The sequence below is a fragment of the Ischnura elegans genome, assembly GCF_921293095.1.
Source record: "Ischnura elegans chromosome 13 unlocalized genomic scaffold, ioIscEleg1.1 SUPER_13_unloc_3, whole genome shotgun sequence".
In the NCBI taxonomy this organism is placed as follows: domain Eukaryota; kingdom Metazoa; phylum Arthropoda; class Insecta; order Odonata; family Coenagrionidae; genus Ischnura; species Ischnura elegans.
The window spans coordinates 5,794,602-5,816,768 of NW_025791659.1; the positions used below are offsets into that span (position 1 = coordinate 5,794,602).

General features: G+C 38.9%; 1 protein-coding gene across 1 annotated transcript in view; it reads left to right on the forward strand.

The window, feature by feature from the left end:
- Nucleotides 1-22,167, forward strand: part of LOC124172886 (zinc finger protein 235-like) — a 98,252-nt gene that overhangs the window by 69,246 nt on the left and 6,839 nt on the right. The window contains exon 8 of the mRNA XM_046552387.1: nucleotides 7,837-8,022. Coding sequence (XP_046408343.1) covers nucleotides 7,837-8,022 — 186 coding nt within the window. The remainder of the gene's footprint in view (nucleotides 1-7,836; nucleotides 8,023-22,167) is intronic.

A 22,167-nucleotide genomic window follows, 5' to 3' on the forward strand; every position in this document is an offset into this window, starting at 1 on the left:
CATTCCCATCGTAAAAAATGCCCCAGATATGATACGCTAACATTTTTTTCGCGCAGGAATTGTGAGGTCTAGGAGCCGATATTCACTTTTTACATTGATTCTTATGGGATATTATGCTTTGATTAACGTCATTTCGTTTATGGTCACATTTTTCAGGAACGGTAAGTGATGTTAAACGAGGACTCACTGTACATTGTATGATGTTAGGCACGATGTGGTGGAAGTTCGTAATATTATTGAAATGACACATTGCAATATTTCCTCTTATAGTTTTATTCTTACACTACGCGTTTCGTCGTTAGAAACGACATATTCAAGTGTGAAAAAGTCTTAAAGATTTTCCTTATATATTAGAGGAAAACGGATACAGTAGTAAGGACATCAGGAAGAGAATAGCATTAGCGAAGGAGGCGTTCATGAACAGGAAGGAGCTTCTGAGAGGATCGTTGTGTAAGAGTTTAAAGAAAAGGCTGGTGAAGAGTTTGATTTGGAGTGTAGCTCTCTACGGTGCGGAAACGTGGACACTGAGGAAAGAAGACGAGAGAAGATTGGAGGCATTCGAGATGTGGGTATGGAGAAGAGTGGAGAGGGTGAAATGGACGGAGAGGAAAAGGAACGACGAAGTGCTGGATATGGTTGGCAAGGAGAGGCAGCTTTTAGATGAGATAGGGAGGAGACAGAAGGTATGGATGGAGTGAGTACTTGTTGAATAGACAGAGATGTACAAATAAGTGCTGGATATGGTTGGCGAGGGGAGGCAGCTTTTAGATGAGATACGGAGGAGACAGAAGGTATTGATGGAGGGAGTACTTATCGTGGAGGGGATGCTGAAAATGGTGTTGGAGGGTAGAATGTTAGGTAAACGAGGGAGGGGAAGGAAAAGAATAGGTTTTTTAGATAGATTGAAAGAGAGTAGGCCTTACAGTGAATTAAAGAAGGCAGTGCTGGAAGGAAAGGGAGGCTCCCAGATCACCTCTTTAGTACTCCATGGAAACCTACCTTAATCGGTAGAATACTATAATAATAATCTTGGTGCTTGAAGGGGGGGTGGGGGGAAGTAGGGTGGAGAGTGGGGATATTGAAGGGTGGGGGGGAAGGGTCGTTTTTAGGGTCTCGAACTGAAGCAGGGTGACGGGGAAGGAAAGAAAGAAAGGTTCTAGGATGGGTGAGGGTACTTAGCACTCATTCACTGTCTTCTTTCGGGTTGTGGTCGTCCGGATGGAGTCCTCGTCCAGATGATCTTCTCCTCCTGGGTAGTTGACCTCGTGTCCTTCTTCTATTGTTTTTCTGTGGTGTGAAAGTGGGGGTGTAGTGTGGAAAGGGTTGGTACAAAAATAAAAAAAAAACCTTTTGGTATAGTAACGTATTTTTCCGGGGTCAACTGTGACGGTTGGTAATCTAGTGTCCGAACTCAGATGTGTCGAGAAAAAAAGGGGGGCCGGCTGGGACCTTCAAGCACCAAGATATATAAGGAAAATCTTTAAGACTTTTTCACACTTGACATTGACGTTTGGAACGACGAAACGTGTAGTGTAAGAATAAAACTATAAGTGGAAATATTGCAATGTGTCATTTCAATAATAAATTGAATACAATATAAATTATTAGAATGATGACAATGAAAAATGATTACAATGATATTCCATTTCATGACATAACCGATCATAGAAAATGCATAAAATATACAGTAAAACCTCTTTATATCGTAAAGGAAGGCACCTAAATTTGGGCAATTTGATGTATGGAGGTTCACTATAGAGAGGTTTTAGTGATAGGCACCATTTTTTCATATCCTTCGGGAAATGAAAGCACTACTGTCTTTTAAACCATTATATTTATGTGTTCGAACAAACATGCATGCATTAGTGAACATATATTTAATAATTACAGAAAGGGAGCGCTATCGCATGATTTTTACTGTGATTTGAGAGGAAATGATGTGATCTCTCTCAATTCAACAGTCGCTTACAAAGATTTGGATAGTTGGAGACCTTTTTTTCTTATTTACTGTTTGGTATGCTCTCTTATGGAACACAATTGCTGTAACTGATTGTTAATGTGAAAATTACAGAACATTAAAGGTGTATCAGAAAAAAAACTGGTGAAACATTTATCACTGGAAAGTTCATTCCATGTACGTAATCGCGGAGCTGAATTTAAGTGTACCGGGACTAGCCACGGTGATAACTTTACGGGAGTCACCCGCAATGCACAAATTGTGGGAAAAATCCACAGAGAAAAAATCTTTCGCCTTGACCGGGATTCGAACCCAGATCCCTCGATTTCCGGCCGAGTGCTTTAGCCAGTTAAGCTACCGAGGCGACATTCTTCCCTGTGGATATTTGTGGACACTACCGGACTAGGTGTTGCTGGACTGCTGAGCATATGATGCCGCAGGCAGTCCAAATCGTGCACACGGCGCCACAGCCGGAGAGTAAAGCCCGAACTTTGAACACATAGAGGTGTTCTCTCTTCTCGAATTTAAGTATACCGGGACTAGCCACGGTGATAACTTTACGGGAGTCACCCGCAATGCACAAATTGTGCAAAAAATCCACAGAGAAAAAATCATTCGCCTTGACCGGGATTCGAACCCTGATCCCTCGATTTCCAGCCGAGTGCTTTAGCCAGTCGGAAGAATGACGCCTCGGTAGCTTAACTGGCTAAAGCACTCGGCCGGAAATCGAGGGATCCGGGTTCGAATCCCGGTCAAGGCGAATGATTTTTTTCTCTGTGGATTTATCGCGGAGCTGCATTAATGTTCTCTAGTTGTCTCAGTACGATTTGCGGAGGTAGTTGCACAGTCTCAGGGAAGTCTCCTTCGTATGATAAGTGGAGGTATTTTGAGATAAAGGGGTTCACTTCAAAGAGGTTTGCCCATAAATTTATAAGTAAATCTGACGGGACCGTAGGGGTGGCATGAAGTATGTAGGTTTATGATGTAAAGAGGTTCACTACATAGAGGTTTTACTGTAGTAAAAATAGGCACTTTTACCGCATTACTACATTTTACTGCGTTTCTATGAACTGGATTTGTTCCTTGTCATCTCGTCTGAATCCAATCCTAAAACTCAATTTTAAGAAACTCTGGTATTAGTTGTTATACAAGAAATTGTTCTTTTTCCTTCTGATTGAGCTATTGAGGTAAAACTCTATGTCTTTATTTCTGGCTAATTTATAACAACAAACCATAATACAAGAGAGTGAAAATGTTGAAAAATTGTTAAACGTTCTTGTGTGATGATAATAATACAGTAAAACCTGTAAACTTATATCTCGAGTTCTCTATAAACATAAACATGGAATGCACTGAATTGTTGAGGCCTTTACTTTGTAGAATTCCATTATATGGTTGGAAGGAAATTACTTTGCTTTTCTACAAAACGCACACTTTATTGCCGACTAGTTTCGGTACACTGTACCATTTTCAAGACTAGTGATACACATAAGAATTTGCCGGGATATATACTCTGTGGTTGGGTGATTGGAGGGGAAGGGGAGGGGGGAGGTAAGTGACGGGAAGGGTGAAGGTGGGGAGGGATAGGGGAAACCAGAGGTAGTTACAGAGGGGAGCGTGGGTTGGCGTCACAGGGATTTTTTGGGGTGTAATAGTGGAATGTCTAGGAGGGGGGAGTGGAAAGGGAAAAGGTGGTCATTAGCAATGGGTTCTTTCCTCTTTACAATTTTTAAAATTTCCAACTGTTCTCTGATGTCCAGCTGTGTTCCTTTCTTGACTCGGTGCAGCAATTCCGGGGTAAAATCCGCTTGGTGGCCTTCCTCCTGAAGATGGGTAGCGAATTGGGACATCCTGGTGTTGTTGCAGTAATCGCGTTGGTGTTCCGCAATTTACCTGTAAGCAACAATTATCCATGAGCCAAATACATTTAAGCAATCCGTAGGTTGACCGCGAAGCAATGCCGCAGGTATGGTCGTAAACCCGGAAAGGAGGGATCACAACTACTCTCAGAGTCCAAGATAATGCGGAGTCCCAGCGTGGAGGGGTCGAAAAAGGTTCCGTGAGACCCTTCTTAACGAATTTCCTGCAAAAATGCTCCATACAGAGGGGATGGAAGAATCTCTTCGGGCTCAGTACAGCAATCATGCTAAGGCAAAAAGTTCACCGTCTCGAAAGGGTTAAGTATGCCTTTCACCAATAGTGCTACACTCACAAGGAGACATCGCCAAAGTGATGTTCGGGATCTGGATGCGGATGTTATGTTCTGAAACAATATACAGAAGATAGAAAAAGTGTCACGGGTTTCTTCCACATGGGCCCGGGTTCGAGGGATATTCGCATGTAAAGATTTCGTGCAGCATGACATCCCTTGAGTAAGCACTCCCTCTCAACTACAGCCGTGGCGGTGCGGTCTAGGGCGCTAATCCCCTTGCCTGTAGTTGATATACCGGGCTGGAGTCCTAGTGTTGGCAATATTTTTTCTCTCTTCTAATTTTTGAAATCACTGTTACATTTTATCCCCATTCGTTTTATTTCGTTACTTCGCGAATTTTTAAATTTAATATCAATTTATAGATTGTTTACGAAACTCCGAGTTGTGCCTTACCACGCAAATTAGAGGACCTATATAATGACTTAACCGCAAATTTCCGGGGAATTCGATCATCCTCGCCCTAGCCATTGCTCCCACAGCCTCTTCGTGTATTCCTAATCTCAAGTCTTTCTTCTCTACAAATAAACACAATTGCCTATCCTCACATTCAATTCCTGACCCTAGCCAGTTTACCCTCCTACCCATCCAGTACAATTCCAGCAGACCGTAGCTGTGAGGGCGCGCTTACTCAAGAGATGTCATGGTGCGCGAAATCTTTACATGCGAATACCTCTCGAACCCGGGTCTATGTGGAAGAAAGCCATGACACTTTTTCTACCTTACCTGTATAGTTTCAGAAAATAACATCTGTACCCAGATCCTGAACATCACTTTGGCGATGTCTCCTTGTCAGCAGGAACAATGTCATGGGCCTCTGTGCTATGTTTTAGGTGTCAAAAAGTGGGATATTGAACACTCAACTTGAGACCCAAACCCCATCCTACCCTCTTCCTTCAAGCACCAAGACATATAAAGTAAAACCTCAATAAAGTGAACCTCTTTACATCATTAATCTCCATACTTAATACCACCCCTACGGTCCCGTCTGATTTACATGCAAATTTATAGGCAAACCTCTTTGTAGTGAACCTCTTTACATCGTAAAACCTCCACTTATCATACCAAGGAGACACCCCTGAGACTGCGTAACTACCTCCGCAAATCGTACCGAGACAACAAGAGACCATTAATGCAGCCGCGATTACGTACATGGTAGGACATTTTCAGCGATAAATGTTTCGCGATTATTTTTTTTCTTATACACCTTCAATATGCTGTAATTTTCACGTTAATCATTAGTTACGGCCATTTTGTTCCATATGACAGCATACCTAACAGTAAATAAGAAAAAGATATCCAACTATCTTAATCATTTAAAGTGATTGTTAAAAAAAAAGAGAGATCACATCATTTTCTCTCGAATCATGGTAAAACTCATGCAATAGCGCTTGCTTTCTGTAATTATCAAATAATAAATGCATGTTCTCTAATGCATGCATTTTTTTTTAAACACATAGGGGAAAGTTGGACAAAACGGGATACCATTCTTTTTTTCTTTCTTTTCAGGAAACTTTATCAAGAAAATTGCACGTATGTTGTATCATAAGTTTAAGCATTTATTAATGAACTCATAGATACTTTTTTAAACATTTTACTCAACTTGAACACATTAAAAAAAATATTTTCCCGAAAGCTTACAAACCCCGTTTTATCCGACCATGGTTGGATAAAACTGGATAGGGATTTCTTGGTTATTTGTTTCAAGTGAAATTTTTTTAAACAAAATTATTCTCGAATAACAAGTTATTTTCTCTTTAAAACTAAACTGCAAATGTGGCAGATAATATTGTTGTCCTCTTCCAGATTCAACACAAATCATAATATGGTCGGACAAAATGGGATACTAAAAATCCCTATCCCTTTTTGTCCGACTCAAAACCATCCCGTTTTGTCCGACTCCGACACATTTAGAATCAAGCATGGCTGCTGCCAAAACTGAGCAGTAAAACTAAAATGTTATCACATGATAATAATCGGAAATAAACAGTAAAGAAAACATGATACTTACCGGAATTTTATTCCTTCACGTGCAAACACTATATGTATCAGGAAGACTCCCAATCCAAAACCAACGAAGTTGACGTAAAACTAAGGAAAAAACTTTGAAAAATCGTAACTCTTACAAACTGACTGCAAGCCTTCCGTGCTCAACTAAGAATGCCTTGAAGGCGTCCAAGAGTAATTTGCTATGCTTTGCCGCAACATTGTAGCGCTATTATCGCTAGAATGTTCGGTGACCCGTTTTGTCCGACTGTCACGTTTTATCCAACTCTCCCCTAAATATAATGGTTTAAAAGACAGTGGTGCCTTTCATTTCCAAAGGATATGAAAAAATGGTGCCTATCACTGAAACCTCTCTATAGTGAACCTCCATACATCAAATTGCCCAAATTTTGGTCCCCTCCATTACGATGTAAAGAGGTTTTACTGTACATATCATTTTTTGTGGATTCAAAGAAAATTTGTGGAATGCTTTCGTTTCAATTCAGTGCTGATTTCGCTTGAAGATTTGGGCGATTTTTCTTCTAGGGAGATGGCGGGGGCAGCTGCCCCCCACCTGCCCCTTGTTGGGTACACCCATGTATCTATCCTATGGAGTCAGTACAAAAAACTATGCAACTGTGCATTATAAACTAATAGCCCGGTCAAAATAGACATTGACCCTTGCATAAATTGCCAACAAGCTGAAAATTTGCATGAATGTCAAGGATACCACTCTAATGAAATCCTGAAAAGTCCCCATCGATCCCGTGTGTGCAAAAAATTTTATTCAAGGTCAAAGGTCACAAAAATGAGTTTTTTTTGCATTTTTTGGCCAAACGGTTAGTTTTATGATAAAAATTGCTCAGACCAAAATTGTAGATCAGAAAATTATCTACAAAATTGTCAATTCTATTTTTTCTCTAAGATTTACTGTTTCTGAGAAAAAGCCTTTCGAATGTAGGCTGGAGCTGTATTATCCGTAATATGCTTCACTATATTGTTGCGTTCTCTGAACATTATTGGAACATTATTAACTATTATTTAAAAGGCTTTTTCTCAGAAACGGTAAATCTTAGAGAAAAAATAGAAATACCAATTTTGTTGATAATTTTCTGATCTACAATTTTTATCTGAGCAATTTTTATCATAAAACTGACCGTTTGGCCAAAAAATTCAAAAAACACATTTTTGTGACCTTTGACGTTGAATAAAATTTTTTGCACACACACGGGATCGATGGGGACTTATCAGGATTTCATTAGAGTGGTATCCTTGAGGTTCATGCAAATTTTCAGCTTGTTGGCAATTTATGCAAGGGTACCCCTATTTTTTGGGCTAATTTGACCGGGCTATAATTAGTTTCAACAAAATTAGTGTTCTTATGCCATGGGGCACATATATGTCCCTGTGGATCATTGGGGAGCAAAAATTGGTATTATTTCACCTAAACTGATTCGTAATAATTGAATGACTACCAATATTAGCACTGCATAAATGGTAGCTGAGGTTGAATGCAATACCGTATATATAATTACTGAATAAGAAAGATCTCTTAAGGCTTATCTTACACTTGATAATGTTGTTTGTAATGCGTAGTGTCAATATAAAACTCAGTGGAAATATTGCAATGCCCAATTTTGCTAAAATATGTCAATTTTTTTTCCTCTCCGTGTCGCTTCCTCAGGTTTTGCAAGGTGTGTCTGATGCCGTTCCAGGACAAGGCGTCCGTGAGAGCCCACATGGAGCGAATGCACAGTCAGTCGACCTACACCTGCCATAAGTGCTCCAAATCGTTTGTGAAATACCATCAGTTTCGCAAGCACAGCGAGATGCATCTGGAGAGAAAGGAAATGCCGTACGTCTGTCCAAGGTACTTGTACATGGCTTATTAAATAAATAATGTGGTGAATGCTGCCTTACAAAGCAAGCGCCTCACCTGAGGTGATGTCTTCACTGCTGTGTCCACAGTCTTTACCTTTTCAGACTCTTCCTTTGTCAGACTGATAGATTTCCTCTTTAGCCTGCAGATAAAATTCCAAATATTGCAACAAAAAAAAAAATAATAATCGTACAGCTATACACAGATTGTCCAGCCAATCAACACAGAAAAATAAACGCATAATTCCCAGTTTTCCATGGAAATTTTAGAATATTCCACGATTTTTCTCAAGTTATTACTGTGGTGTATCGGGCTCAATGACTTAAGGCAACGTGGTTAACAGTTCAGCGAGCCGACTGGCTCGGCGGCAGGTAGGGTGGCAACTCGCTTCGAGCTCACAACTGCAGCTTGAGAAGCTGGGGTAGGCGGTGTGCCGGTCGAGCCAATCGAGTCTCATTTATTTCCAAGCACCAATTTCAAATACAACAATTACTACAATAGATTTGAATTTTAAAATATTATATACTGTATTTCTCTGAATATAATGCCCCTCTGAATATAGTCCCCCCCCCCCCCAATTTTGAGGCTTCAGTTTCGGGAAAAGTTAACAAAAATGCATTGAATATAGTCCCCCCTTTTACTTTTACCACAGGCATTTTTGGATAAAAAGGGGGGACTATAATCAGACATATACGTTACTCCAGATCAAAATGTTCCAAATTTAACAACCAATTTACTGCAAGAGGATGCACAGCCAATCGACCTACACCTGCCATAAGTGCTCCAAATCGTTTGTGAAATACCATCAGTTTCGCAAGCACAGCGAGATGCATCTGGAGAGAAAGGAAATGCCGTACATCTGTCCTAGGTAATAATAATAATAATACGTATGTATGAATATTTATCTTCAAAGAAGCTACTCCACGACAACCAACATGGTTTTCAGATAGGTAAATCCACTACAATTGCCTCCTTTGAGCTCATTCGCGAATTTCAAAGCCCTACAGGAACAAGTGATTTTATAAGCAGTCACGCGCATGGGTGCCAAGTTAAACACACCAAAGGATGAAGTTCGCCATAAAAAAATATTTGAATCATTCCGGGATTCGAACCCGAATCTCCCGAATGCCGGTCAGGCGTGTTAACCAGTTACACAACCAAGTCATTTTCTCAGAGCGAACTTCGGGATGAGTTTGGAAAATCGACGAGCCTGACACATTTTTTCCTCACACCCTTAAGCCCTCAAAAGCCCAAGCCCCCTGAGGCACCATGGAGTTGGCGCCCCTGGATGGAATCTAGCAGTGGCTACACTTTTATAAAAGTTGTCCACATAAAAGGTCTGGCCACAATCAGCATTACTCTTGGTCTATTTTTCTAAAATCCTCTCCGAATGTCCTTTTCCAGGACTTCCGAGTTGGAAGACCTCTAGATATTCGAAGACCTGCAGCGCCAAACCCTTTGCTACCGTCTACATACACAACTTTATTGCGTACCTGTGACACTTTCCCCCCTTATATACACTAAAACCCAGTCTTGCTCTCCATGGAACCATAGACCCTTCCAAACACAAGTCACATGAGGGGGTCACCACTTTGTCCATTGCTTCTTTGAATACGTCTATAAGGGGCCTAGTTTTGAATAATCAATTAAATACACCAAAGGATGAAGTTCGCAGTGAAAAAACATTTGACTCATTCCGGGATTCGAACCCGGATCTCCCGATTGCCGGTCAGGCGAGTTAACCAGTTAAACCACCGAGCCATCTTCTCAGAGTGTACTTCGGGATGTGTTTTACCGAACAAGATGTTGGCGGCACAAGTCCACACTGCGGCACATGTGGCGAGGGTCGTGCTTACTAAGCCACTGTCGGGGTGAAAAACCCCTTATTCTGCCACTGGTATGCGATGACAAATTTAAAAGCACTGCAGGAACAAGTGACTTTGCATATTTACGTCTTCAGTAAGGAAAAGGTTAAATAAGCTCTTATAAAAATTTTTTTTTTTTTAACCAGCCTTTATATTTAGATTACAGGGGATGAGCAACGTTTATATATGACACAAAGCAAAAAAATTCAGTGACCCCGAAAAACCAAAAGTGACGTATTAAAAAAGTCACTATATTTATTAAATTTTCAGTGAATGGTAAGCCCCCTATGTTTCAAAATGGGAAATTTTATGGTGGATAACTTTTACTGTGGTCGCAAAACACGAAAATCGACCATTTGGAACTTCTTAGATCAAAAACATGTTTTGGGGCGCTATAGGTTGACTGGGGGGTGGTTAAAGAGGGGGGGGTTGGAGAGAAAAAGTTATATTTTCATGTATTGTCATCGGAAATGAAGAAGTGTGCAAAATTTCAGCGTTTTTGCTTCACAGGAAGTGAGTCAAATTTGAGTTACAAGATTTGTACCAGACAAACAGACAAACAAACAGACAGGTTGGTGAGTTGATATAAAGGCTGGAAAAAAGGAATTTCACCACTGACCATGGAGCCCTCATCGTCTTCTTCTCCTTCGTAGCTGTCCCTGGAAGAGATGCTCTCGGACTTCTCCACCTTCACATGAACCCTCTCCAACTCATCTTCCCTCGAGCTGGCATTCGAATCTTTGGATTCCTCCAAGATCTCAACAACCTCCACCGGGGTGAAATGAAAGCATTTTCATTAATGAAATACTTCTCGGTCTAAATGACAAACTACAGTGAGTCTGCATTCTACGTCACCCCTTTTAACGTCATTTCGCGATAACGTCACGACAATTTTGAGACCGTCATTCGTTTATCGCACCTACGCTTTGCGATAACGTCAAGGCTTTTAAATTTTGCGCGAGAAAAAAGGCGAAGCGGCGGGCGTTGCAGGTTGTTCGTTTTGTGGGCGGTAATACAGTCTGTCTAAACAAAGTGTAAAACGGTGTGTGTTTATTCTTAATTGCGATTACGGTTTTATGTCTCTGATGTTCTTTGAGACGAGAGTAGATATTGTTCGCCCAGTCTCCCCCACGTAGACATTACCACACTCACTTAATGGTGGGTTTAGGTGAGAATCTGCCATGATTATATTCCTCGGTGAAAATGAAAGTTTTGGGAAATTTTTTTCGGTAAAAATTTGGCTGCTGTGCGTCAGTGTGAACTTGATGCTTCTTCATGTGTTGTACAACAGTCACCACTTGTGATTTAAATTAATGTCCCTCGCCCTTGCTGTAATAATTTTTTCCATTTCAATAATTACATTTTCTCTTCTATTCTTGACCTTGTTAAATAACTTTTTATGATATTTCTTGGAGTTTAGGTATAAATATAAACCAAGCTTTAGCCAACGTTTCGATTTATTTAAAATCATCCTCAGGGCTATGAAAGAGAAAACATGAACAATATAAAATACAAAGGTGACAACGATATACAATATTTTTACATTAAAATGTTACGATCGCATTTTTTATACAGTAATATAATTTAAAGTATGCACATATATACATAAGAACAGAATAGAATACACAAAATTTTTTTGACATACCTCTTAAATTGGTACCTATTTATTGATGTTGTGTTACTAAGGTATTGCCACACCTAGTTACCATTAATTTTGATTGATTTTTATTGAAAAAAATTTCAATAATTGATATGCTTTACACAAACGTCTTTCTACTGCATACTGTTACTTTAAAATATTCATACCTTTCATTGAGCCATTAAATAAATAAATAAATAGCATTAGTTCTTGAGCAATAAGTAATTAAATTAATTGTTGACTTTCGACGTAGTGGGAAAAATGCCTCAAGTAATTGGTAAATTATAGTACCTCGGATTTCGAGTTATTTATTTTTCAAAATGAGATTTTTCAAGATTGATTAACCATTTTTGCGCTTCATTGGCATGGTGATAATCAACTGCTCTATTTCAGAAGTTCAAAAAGAGGGACAATTAAATACCTTGCAGAAGTAGGTTACTGATCAGCTTGAGGAAGCAGTTTGAAAGTGTCACTTTCACTTTGGATTTTATAAACTCCAGGAGTCATTAAGGGTGTTCTATCCTAATTCAAAAATCCAAATTCAACCGTCGCAGGATTTTAGTTGCGAAGTCGGCCGCAACGGCCAGTGGAATGGGAAGCCTCCTTGGGCGGAGGGGAGTGGTCGCTGACCGAAGGAAAAAAAAGGAAAAGACGAGGGGTCGAGCTTCGCTCCGACCGAAAAAAACACCCGGCGCTGTATCAAATTTCACTGCGGAGGTGCGATATTGAGAGTGGTCGGGATTCTGAGGTTGATTTTTGCTCTCTGGTGGCATTAGTCCCATCTCAGCCCCTCGGTTGACGTTTCTTGGAAGAATCCAAATACGCACGCTCTCGACGAGGCTGGGAAGTACGGCCTGCTTCTATGAAGAAAGGCGATTACTTGCATTGTTCTCTCCTTATGCACTCTCCTCGAAGGGGAGAGCTGGTCAATGTTCTCATCTCAAAATTGTTAAGTGTTCTTCAAAGCATCGTAAAAGTCAATTACGCTAACCGAAATGCGCGTACTTCGTGAAACTTTTTTTTAACGTACAACTTTACATTTTTATGTTATTCCTCAGTATGAATGAAATAGTAACCACCCACGTCCATTTGAAAACGTGTATTCAATACAGTTACTTTCCGAAACATGTTTATTCAGTAATCATAGCGCTACAGGGAGAACACTAATGAGAAATATGACAAATAATGAATGAACGAAAATTGATTTTCAATCATCTTTAATATTTATTGATTTATATGGTAAGAACATCATAAATTTCATATTGCATCAGACATCACATACAGCTTTAATAAAGCCAATAACCCTGAATATATCGCATCGGGTAATATTGACTTTTTCTTCGATGTTTTTGTAACAAAATTATGCCGTTCGAACTAGAGTTTTTCTGGTCTCTAATTTCTTGTAATTCTGACTGAAGTAACGTTTAATATTCAAAGTGTTCCCTAGTTTTGCTGCAACCGACGTTTTGACCCGATGCGACCGAAAGTGCTACAATTTATTCTCGCTACCGATCCATCGTGGAGACGATTAAAATTCATTCGCTCGAATTTGGCTTGATGAAATTGCCGATGACTCATCTTCCTGGAATACGCCCATGTGCAAAGTGTGTATAATGAATCATCAGCATTTCGCCTCTTTTTGTGCAGAATTATTAGATATAATTGTGAAAATCACAAATCTCTACTTTAATTCTGTTTCTGGAAATTATGCAAGAGATCGTGATACAAGCAGTTCAGTGAAGATGAATAACTGGCTCTTATTAGTCTCCTTTTTCTCTTAGGTGCGTATAAAATTTCCCATGTTGATATTAGGGAGATTTGGAGCAAAGAAGTCTATCAAATTTTTTCCCGTACACTGAACTATCGGATTTTTTTTCTACGGTGCATTAGTTTTTATGACCTCAGCACTAGACTAGAAAGTAAGAAAAGTGACTAGTAAGCTGCAGTTACTGAGTTCATTAATAAAATATCCAACAAATTTGAATTTGCAAATACACCATCAGAGTGCATCACGATCCTTGAGCAACTTATACCATTTCGAGGCCGATGTCCTTGAACGCAGTATCTATCAAAAAGCCAAAGAAATATGTTATTGAAGTCATTGCTGTGGTGGATGCTAGGAAATTTTACCTAAAAATTGAAATTTATATGGGCAGGTAGCCAGATGCCCTTTCAAAGAATCCAATTCACCTCATGAAATTGTCAAACGCTTAGCAGAGCACATTGACTGCAGAGGAAGAAATATTACCAGTGACAGTTGGTGTACCAGCATGCCTTTAACAGTAGAACTTTATCAGAAAAAGATTGAATATGGTAAGGACGATGAGTAAGAACAAAGCAGACGTTCCTCCTGAATCTCCCCCAAGAAAAAATAGAACCTTACATCATAGGCGAGGGGCAGGGGGGGGGGCAATTGCACCCCCTCCAGAAGCAAAAATCGCAGAAGTCCTTAAGCAAAATCTGTACTGAATTGAAACGAAAGTATTCAACAAATTTCCTTTAAACCCACGAAAAATGATATGCATTAGTAGGTATAAGATATGTACTTAACTAAAATAAATATATTTTTTCTATGAAATGATATCAGAAACTAATAATGCGCTGTTATAATTTTCTCAAAATATTTTTTTCATTCACCTTTTCCATGCTAAAAAGTCACAACTTGGCTTGCGCCCCCTTCTAGACTATGGCTTGCCCCCCCTAGTTATGACCCTGGGTATGCCCTTGTCTTACATCCTTCCCTTTTTGCTTTACTCCCGACATTTCCGCATTGTAATACCTACGTTTCAATAAAATCCATGTAGTATTTATTTCTGCCATTATCCATGACGCAAGTATTACTGCCTCAAGTGGTAACAAAATGCTTCCTGGCTTTATATCATTTTACAATACGATCAAGGGGGAGTGGATTCAAATGATCAGCTTTGCTTAAATTATCGCTGGACGGCATGAAAATCGGCCCTGACACCATTCCTGCTATTTCGTTTTTAAAATGACCTCCTAAATCCGAATATTAACTATGTTTTTCTCCATCACCCACCATTTTCGGAAGAGCCTCCAATTTTTACCACTTTTCGGTCATTTGGAGAAATTAAAAGGATTATTTTAGCATTTAAATTGTTTCTAGGGGTTTTGAGGGGTGCAAAATTCTGAAAAAATAATATTAATGGTAAAGATGTAGATTTGAGGGGAATTAGTCTCCGTCAATTGTGTAAAAACGCATTGAAAATGACCAATTTTGCCATTTTTTCGCAAATTTTCACGTATTTAAAAATATTTCCAGCTTCTATTTCACATCATCCTCCCCGAAAGATAATAATACAAAGCAGCAAGAAACAGCAGTATTAATAAAAATATTTTGCTGTTTAGCATAGCAGCAATAATTAAAATATGTAGCAATAGCTCGGAAGATTCACTTTACTACTCTGGCCCTCGCAGTGCCTCTCCCGCTCAGGCTTGGACGGCAATTTTCTTGATTTCGCAGCTAAAAAAAGAAAAGTAATACTTTCTAGTTCCACGAAGAATGTATAACTGAGATTTTATAATTTCATTGGATTAAAAAAGTATTCTCACCCAATCACCTAAAATTATAAGGTTTTCTTCACGTCTTACCTGTTTGATTACTGCGGTGATATCTTCATAGACGCCTTAAACTTCTTCATCCTAGTATTCCGTCGTAGGTATGTTAACATGTACCACTACGGTATCTACCGGCTTAGTCTCTAGCTTTACCATAATTATCCTTTTATTTTGGGCAGAACCTTTTTCCCTGAATTTCTATCGTATGCTCCTTATCTTTTACATAATTAACGGAAGGAGGAATATTTCTCGCAATTTTTCAAAGTAAATTAGTAAAGGCATTAGAAATAATTTATCCCCTACGAAATTAAAGCGGGCCAAATATTGGCAAAGTCGAATCCATTAGTTCGGAATCAGACACAACTTAGTCCCAAGAAGATACATTGAATGAATAACACGCCATTTGTACGTTGAAGATGTTGTTATATCATTGAAATCTAGGTCACAATAACTTTTCTTATAATCGTGGAAAATTGCAAGTGTTTGTTTCAATATGGAAAAATTCCGCTCCATAACGTTTGAATCTTCGGATTTTATTTGTAAGTTGAATTAAGTATATGTTTTTATGTAGAGCGTTTGAAAATCATTAATCATTCTACCAAATAAAGTTGTTAAGCATGGAACGGCAACTAAATATTATCTATCGTACAGTGGTTACAGTTATTTGTGAAAGAGGATACTCCTGCGTCACATGCAAAAGGTTTTGTGCTCTCACTCATACAAAGTACTGCGTCGAAAAAGCAACTTTGTACGCAGTCACGCGCACGAGTGCATAGTTAAATACACTAGTGCATAGTTGAATAAGTATGATAATCGACATGAAAAAATCATTTGACTAACCTGGGATTCGAACCCGGATATCCCCATTGGCCGGCCAAATATGCTACCAATTATACCATGAAGCAACCTTTTTCCTTGAATATGAAATTCTCCTTTTACTTGTGTCTAAGATTCGCCTAGAAAAAAATTACTTGGTAATGTAGCTGACCGGAAATCGGGAGGATCTGGGTTTGAATCGCGGCTAAGCGAAATGTTTTTTTCGTGGCAAATAACAGTCTTGGTATATATGTATTCTCATTCATGTTAAATAATAGTGGAGTATAAGAACTAAAATTCCCTTCAGAATTAATAAAATTGGAAACATATCAAGTAGAAGACCTAACTTCAATGCAGGGTTCCATCCCGGAAGGGTCATACAGTGTACTGAGGGGTAGAGAAAAATTGATCGGGTAATGCTCCTGAGAAATTTTAGTTTCTTCCCAAAGACTACAACCGCACTGCGGTGATGTTAGTATCATTCTAAACTGAAGAATTTTTAATGAAATTACATTTATTTGTCATAAATTTCTAGACGCATTATTATGCCGATGAATTTCAACAGTTAAATATAATGAGTCTACCTGATCCTGTGCACTAGTATTTTATATGAAGTCTCGCATATTTATATCGCAATGTGGTCGTTTACTCTGACACGAAATCGTAATTTTAGTTAATAATTCGGTCGATGGATGGGTAAAAAAAACTAACTACCTCGTTCAGTCATTCTCACAAAAATTAGAATTGAAAAATCGCGGAAGTTGCCGGCCACTTCTGAGAAAAGTTGCATTTATCATCAGAGTTTCGGTTCATTACGACCTGTAGTGAGAACCATTCATTGAGAGAATCAATCGCTCAGAAGTGTGTAAGCAGCACGTGAAACAGGTTGTTGGTGAGAGATATACCGCGAAGTTAGTTTGCATAACTTCACTCGAGCGAAATAAATATCCCACATTCAAGTTTTATCCGTGTGTATTGTTTGTTTTCTCGTCATTCCTGCTACACAAGTAAAATTCTTGCCTTATACTTGTAAAACTGGTTCGCAGGCAGGATCTCGTGTATCTATTTTTTGCATACAACAAGCATATTTACGTAAATATGAGATAGTTAACGATTAAATTCGGTTATCTTGACGTCATCGCTGTATTACATCGACCAAACATCAACCCCTGCTTAGTGATACGGTGGTTCAAGTTCAAATTCTTTCTTTTGGGTGACTCACGTAATAATTAATAATAGAATTTTAATGATAAGAATATTTTTATAAGAAAATAACTTTTCGAAGTTTTCCCCCTCGGTTGCAAGTTATCGAGAAACATATATGTCGGAAATGCAAGACAAATAAACCAGCGTGATACTTTTCATATCGTGTTTTGATGACATAGCGGTTACTTTTGAAAATATTTAGACACGAAATGAAGATATGCACGTTGTATTACCTACTCGGTGAAATATTTATTCTTGATTATCGTCTGCGAGAACTTAAAAGGCAATGGTGTAACCTAGAATCTAATTGATAATGTGCAGTATATTCTCTATATTCATCTTATTTTCAAAACTTGGTTACAAAAAATTAATATATTATAGTCATAGCCAATACATTATCGAGAGGTACTTACTTAAAAGCAGTTTCTCCTTCTGCAGTGTAAATAACATCTATTGTTGCAGGTTTGTAATGACTAAAATGGTTAAAATAATTTGATAGTCTATTTCTTAGCTGCATCACGTGTTTGCAGATTTTACGTGGATGAAAACACCTGTCTAAAGATATACTAACTGTTAATAATGTAGCACACTTAAAAAGGATATATATATTCACCATTATTCCTAGTATTTCTTTTCCACCTTCCCACAAAAGATATGCTTCCTCTTTGATTTCCTTTCACTTTCCATGCATAAGAACAGAAAACTTGAAAACTCGCGCTAGCCCCGTTTCAAACATGCCGCTCGCAACACAAGAACATAGGGCCTCGGATAATAACTGGGCTGGGGCCCGACCACGGGTCAGACGGGCTTCTTAGGTCGAGGAAAGCATAGAGGAAAAAAAACATGTAGGGGACGCAAGAGACGATGGAGGGGAGGTAGTGAGAGAGACTGCTGTGGGGTGAGAAGCTCTTTCACCGAGAGTGGGGGATCATACAGCAGCGCCATGGAAGAAAAGATCGTAAGCGCTTGACGTTGAGAAAACACGCTTGGGAAATTGAGCTATAGCGTGGTTATTACAAATATTACATTGATGAAACGTATCTTATTTCCAAGAAGAAGGATGAATGTTCTCATTTCCCGAAAAAAAAATTCAAATCGCGTTTTCTACGTGGTAGAATTACATCGAGAAAACAGGCGTTTTATTGTGTTTTTCAGCGCCAATAACTAATTAACAAATGCTTTTCAAATATTTTTTTTTCGCTTGCCGAGAACAATAATCTTAGCTTAAACCATATCCAAAACAAGTTCTCTCCAGAGTGTATAATAAGCGAGCAAATGGCGAGCAACCTGAAGTCTGCAGAGCCGTTTTTCGCGGAGGTATAGAACACCCTTAAGGCCAATTGGATCTTTTACACATGTAACGTAGCGTCTACGTCATGGCATAAAAAAATGATATCATTTTATACATAGTATTTAGTGACTGAAAAATTATTCTAATTATGCTGGTCAATTTCTGATTTGTAAAACAATATCTTTCATTACAAGAATTTTTCGATTATACAAATTTTCCTTTTCATTTATAAACCAATGTATATCATTATAAAATCTTATCCAGAGGATATCATATCGTTCAGTATAATTTTTCCATCATAGGGAGCAACACTTTTGCTGGAAATATTGGTAATACTCGCAATATTTTCTTTAGAGCAATAAAACATTTAAAATCGTACTTTTTTGTATCATTTCCAGATTAAAAAAGTAATGTTAGCCGCATGACTATTTCCATTAGTTTTTTTTCCAGAAAGTGATAAAGTCTGAACGGGTTTTCGCTACAGTGCTGACGAAGAGCAAAGAAATTTGGGAAACATGTAGGTGTGTTGCGGGCAAGTATCACAAGTTTGACAGGATACTTGGAAAATTTTAATTTCAAATTTTTAACTAATGAAGGGTTTATTTTTGGAAAAAAAGTGTGAAATCATGTATCAGAAATCAGGTACCAGGTATCACAAATCATAAGATCACGTCCTTAAAACAATAACAAAAAAATACAAATTTTTTCCAAAAAGTCAGCCATTTTCTTCAAAAAACGGTCAGCACGGAATGCGTTAAACTTGTTTATAGGTCGATGTACGGTTTCGATACTATACCTCCTCAAAACCCTTGAAATTTTGCCCGATATCGTGTATTGTGTCTATCTTTTTTTCAGTATCCTGTTTTGGGGTTCCTCTCCCCATTCTACTGAAATCTTTAAAATTCAGAAGCGAATTATAAGGCTCATGTGCAATGCCCCCTATGATTCACCTTGTCGTCCCTTGTTCAAGAAACTGGACATATTACCACTACCATGTGTGTATATTTTTCATTTACTTGCTTGCACAAAAAGAAATCTATTTCATTACATTAAGAACCGTGATGTCCACCATCATTCTACGAGGCAAATTGACCAGCTGCATGTTTCATATGTGCGCACCAAGAATACCAGTGCTGGTCCAAATTGTATGGGCCTTCAATTCTACAATAAATTGCCACCTGAACTTGAGGCACCATCAAGTGTCACTACTTTTAAGACCAACCTACTTAAATATTTGAAATTAAGAATGTATTATTCTGTAGATGAATTCTTAAACAAAGTTTGACGTATCCTGCATCATTGTATATTTGTATTTATTGTATATATATTTTTTATCCTGACGTGTCCTATATCAAAGTACCCCTTGTACTTCTAGATCTCTGGACAAATAAACATTATTAATATTATTATCACCTCTTCCCTCCATGCAATGTATCTTTTAATGTCGCAACTCAGCAACCGACCATGGTTTCAACTCATAAGTGTCATTTTCAAGGTGAAAAATCCAGTACAGTGAGTCCTCGTTCTACGTATCCTCGTTTAACGTCATTTCGCGATAACGTCACGAAAATTTTGAGACCGTCATTCGTTTATCGCACCTTTGCTTCGCGATAACGTCACGTCTTTCAAATTTCGCGCGGGAAAAAAAGGCGAAGCGGCGGGCGTTGCAGGTTGTTCGTATTGTGGGCGGTAATATAGTCAGTCTAAACGAAGTGTAAAACGGTGTGTTTATTCTTAATTGCAATAATGGTTTTAGCAAAAATTTCTGCAAAATGAATTCTTGCGTAGGTGCGCAAGGTTTTACTTGACATAATGGTATTCAGGAACCTAAAAAGTGATTTCAAGGAATTTTTCCGTGTAGAACTCGGGAGTTTTTGTCGTCACTTTTTTCGCCGTGTTCACAATAATTTTGGTTCCTGTAACTGCGACGATGTTTCAGCGATGATGATGCCCGGGCGACCACCATAGCTAAGCCAAAAAGCAAATGTGGGAAGATACAAAAATGGAGAAGGATTTACGTCAGTGCTGCTATTGTCGTCGATGAAGACAGGAACTCGTATTTATACCGTAGCTTGGCATTCCCACTGTAAAAAATGCCCCAGATATGATACGCTAAAATTTTTTCGCGTAGGAATTGTGAGATCTAGGAGCCGATATTCACTTTTTACATTGTCTCTTATGGGATACAGTAAACTCTCGATTATACGAAGCAGGATTTTACGAAGTTTTCGATTATACGAAGTGATAGTGCGGTCCCGGCGAAAAGCCTATGTTAAATACATGGTGCTATTCGATTATACGAAGTTTCGATTATACGAAATATTTCGAATTTACGAACCTCGGATCGGTCCCCAGGAGCAAAAGGCATTCGTTTATACGAACTATGGCGAAATATTTGTCAATAAAACTAGTTACGCCGGCGTAAGTAGCTAAAAAAAATCAGCGCTTCCAACTGTGGTTCATCAAAAGTGTGAAATCGTAAATGATAGTGCAACGTTGGAGAGAAAGGGTTCGCCTAAAACCTCACGGTAGGAATTTAGGGAAAGTAGGACTTAATTAAAATATCGCGACTGATATAATGCCCCTATTTACGTGCCTATTCGTAAACATCGCATCGACAATACTTCGTAGTATAACTTGTCAGGAAGGTCGAGCGGGGTATTTCGTACACTCCTAATTAACCCTTTGCACTGCTGTGAACGTACCTGGTACGTTCGCAAGGCAGGCTGCTGTGAACGTACTTTGAAGACTACTTGACTACTTTTTGCCGAAGCACTTCAAAGGGTCCCTAATCCGGGACCCTTTCCTCGACGAGCTCACCCTCGCTGGCCCCTCTCTTCGACCCTCCGAGCGTGGGGCCTTTTCTCCCCAAAAGTGACCGCTCTGACTGCATTTTGAAAATCTATCAATCAATGCCATCATCAAAAATAATTGTTTGCATCGCACTCCTGCCTATCAGGCATTCAAGTACGTCTCTGAACCGTGTTTCTGCGATGAGGAATAACGACTTTGTTAACTTTGCTAAAATGGCCAAGTTGATAAAATTGTCATTTTTCATCGCAGAAACACGGTTCAAAGACGTCGCAAATTGCTGGAAATCGGCCTGATTCCCTTTGATAGCGCATCATGAGGATGTTCTCGAGGTTGGTATTTGATACAACTAGCCTACTAGTAATTCTACTGCTATAATATCACGGCTATGGTTGATTCGTTACGTTATACATTCAGGAAGCAGCAGCGGATAAAATCGCGGAGGAGATTAGAGGCTTAAAAGATGATTTTGAAAAATTCTTGGAAAAAGCAGGAAGAGCACAGCACGCAACATCAAACGATTATATTGCCCTTGACGATGATCTCCGGGCTTGCAACAATGGGACACCGGTACATGCGTCGGAAGAAGCAGCGGCCGGGACTAGTCATAATAGCAGTGACGACGAAGATGAAAGTGAAGTAATTTCACCAAATAAAAAAGAAGTACCCGCTGCCCTTCAAACATTAAGATATATTGATCTGGCTAACGAGTTAGGTCCCCAATTTCATTCCAATTTATGCAAGTAAGAAACCATGGTGGAAGCGGCGATGGAGAAGGGCAAAAAGGAAAAAAATAATTGATATTTTAGTAGTATCTTTTCGTGTATATAATAGCCTTCCTGAATAAACAACTTAAATATCTTAAGTATTGGGCTCTATTAACCACCAACTTATTTTTCAGTCTACTCGTAATGAAGACGCACTTCTAA